At 44.3% G+C, this 2,776-nt stretch overlaps 1 protein-coding gene across 1 annotated transcript; it reads left to right on the forward strand.

Annotated features, from left to right (window-relative positions):
- Positions 1-1,044: 1,044 nt before the first annotated feature.
- On the forward strand, positions 1,045-2,437 carry LOC121918301 (vomeronasal type-2 receptor 26-like; the record flags this gene model as incomplete). The annotated part of the gene is made up of 2 exons (XM_042444371.1): positions 1,045-1,669; positions 2,226-2,437. Coding segments are annotated over exons 1-2 (837 nt in total), but the record flags the coding sequence as incomplete, so codon positions are not given.
- Positions 2,438-2,776: the final 339 nt, after the last annotated feature.

Genomic DNA, 2,776 nt, shown 5'->3' on the forward strand with positions numbered 1-2,776 from the left:
TCTATGGGAATAATCTCTCCCTGACCTGGCACCCTGTCCCTCAGTCTTCAGGGTTTGAGTGTGTTTCTTTAAAGGTGGGAAACCAGGGCAGATTAGGGATTCTGTTGGTGTATCACTCTGCTGCAATGCTGTCTCCCTTTCTGAGTTAGCTGGAATGGTCTTAGAGGCAGTGCTGGAGTCTCCGTCTCTTATGCTGCTGGGAGATTTCAACATCCATGCTGATGCTAACCTGTCAGGACTGGACCAGGGCTTCATGTCTACCATGACACCATGGGTCTCTCCCAAGTGGTATCTGGCCCCGCTCCTGCTGCTGGACACACTCTAGACCTTGCTGGGGATGGTGGTAATCTGGGAATGCAGCATCTTTCTACTGCTCCATTCTCATGGACAGATCAGTCTCCTTTCAGCCACAGGTCAAAATATTTTTGTGCCATCAGACTTTTTCAGACTGAGGAGAGCTGGGCTTTTAAATGCTGTGTAATTCAGATGTCAAAGTTTTTAATATATTTTAACATTTTTACTGTGTAATAATTGTTTTTGATACTCTATATCTACATTTTTGTTACGTTTGTATTATTTTAAGTCGTACTTTTAAGAATTTGTTAGCTGTCTTGTGTCCCGATATCAAGATAATGGCAGGTTATAAATAAATTAAATATAGATAAATGAAGTTCCATTAAAACACTAAATTACAACAGTTAAAAGCATACTGACTCATAATTTTAAAACACAAAGACATATTTGTTGTTCTTGCTGTGTGCCTCTAAGTTTTTTTGACTTAATGGCAACCTTAAGGCGGACCTAAAATGTGGCTTTCTGGGGCCATGTGCCATTTAAAAACTATTTTTGTGCCACAATAACTTAAGCTCTCATACATAACACTTCACATGGCTACATATTTCAAGACATATGACAGACCACAGATTATTAAATAACATGTAGTGATGTTCTACCTGCCTTTATTTCTTTTCAGATGCTGACTATTGCCATCAGTGTCCAGATGACAATTATTCAAATAAACAACACACAGAATGTATTGCAAAGATGATCAGCTACCTCTCCTATGAAGAACCTTTGGGAATCACCATAGCTTTCTTTGCCCTATTCTTGTCCTTCAGCACAGGTTGTGTCTTAGGAATCTTCCTTCAATACAGAGAAACAGCCATGGTCAAAGCCAACAACCGTGACCTCACCTACATGCTCCTTATCTCCCTCCTCCTTTCTTGCTTATCCTCATTTCTCTTCATTGGTCGGCCACAGATGGTGACCTGCCTTCTCCAACAAACTGCCTTCAGCACCATCTTCTCAGTCGCCATCTCTTCCTTGTTGGCAAAAACCATCATGGTGGTGGTGGCCTTTATGGCCACAAAACCAGGAAGCAAGATGAGGAAATGGCTGGGGAAGACCTTGGCCAACTCCATTGTCATTTCTTGTTCTGGTGTTCAGGTGGCCATTTGTATGATCTGGCTGGGAATCTCTCCCCCTTTTCCAGATGCTGACATGCACTCCCATCATGGGCAGATCACACTTCAGTGTAATGAAGGATCTGTGGTCATGTTTTATACTGCCCTTGGCTATATGGGCTTTCTGGCCACCATCTGCTTCACTCTGGCTTTCTTTGCCAGGAAGCTGCCAGGGGCCTTCAATGAAGCCAAGCTGATCACCTTCAGCATGTTGGTGTTTTGCAGTGTTTGGGTGTCCTTTGTGCCCACTTACCTGAGCACCAAAGGGAAATACATGGCAGCTGTGCAGGTCTTCTCCATCTTGTCTTCCAGTCTGGGGTTACTGGGCTGCATTTTCCTCCCCAAATGCTACATTATATTATTTAGGCCAGACCTGAATACAAAGGAACAACTGATGATGAAAACTTAAGGTGGTTTCTATGGGGTAATTTAAGTTTTCTAGGATTTCAGCCTTTTAAAGAAACAAAATCTTTAATTTCAAAAATATCTAAGCCAAGACTGTTAGAGTTTAGCTTTAAAATTAGCAGAGTAGCAGAAATGTGCTTTTCTCTAGCTATGGCCTCATTCCCACTTAGGGATAATTCGCTCTCTGATTGAATCCATAAATCGGTTCAGAGAGAGAGTGCATGAACCGATTTATGGATTCAGATCAGAGAGCGATTCCCTCTCCTGTCTCTCCATCCCCGGCCAGTTTGTCCCCGGTTTCTCTGTCCCTGGCCTTCTCCAGTCTCTTGCCTTCTTCTTCTTCTCCCGTCCCCACAGCCTCCTTACCAGCCTCCCCTGCTTCTTTGCAACCTCCTTACTGGCCTCCTTGGCTTCTTTGCGACCTTCTTACTGGTCTCCACTTACAACCTCCTTCCCGGTTTCCCCAGCATCTTTGCGACCTCCTTCCCAACTTCCCCAGCTTAGCTGGAAATGGACAGAGGCTGCAGAGAAGCCAGGAAAGCCAGGAAGAAGGTCACAAGGGGAGGCCAGTAAGGAGATCTCAAAGAAGCCAGAAAGGCTGAAAGGGAGGCCGCGGGGACAAGAAGGCAAGGGACTAGAAGGCTGGGGCCAGACTGGCCAGGGATGGAGAGACAGGAGAGGCCAGTGATAGGAGAAGGCTGGGGCCATTGCAGCTGCCCTCTGTCACTGGCAGCGGGTTCAAATCCACATGAATCACATTGGGATGAATCATTTTATCTGAAAATTGATCGAAAATAAATCAATTCAACCAAAAAGACACAGAAAAAATCATGATCAAGATCCAATTTAAACAGTAGTGGGAATGAGGCCTATGCTTTCCTAATAACTGAGACTGACTAGAAAAAACA

Source organism: Sceloporus undulatus, unplaced genomic scaffold, assembly GCF_019175285.1.
Source record: "Sceloporus undulatus isolate JIND9_A2432 ecotype Alabama unplaced genomic scaffold, SceUnd_v1.1 scaffold_8055, whole genome shotgun sequence".
NCBI lineage: Eukaryota > Metazoa > Chordata > Lepidosauria > Squamata > Phrynosomatidae > Sceloporus > Sceloporus undulatus.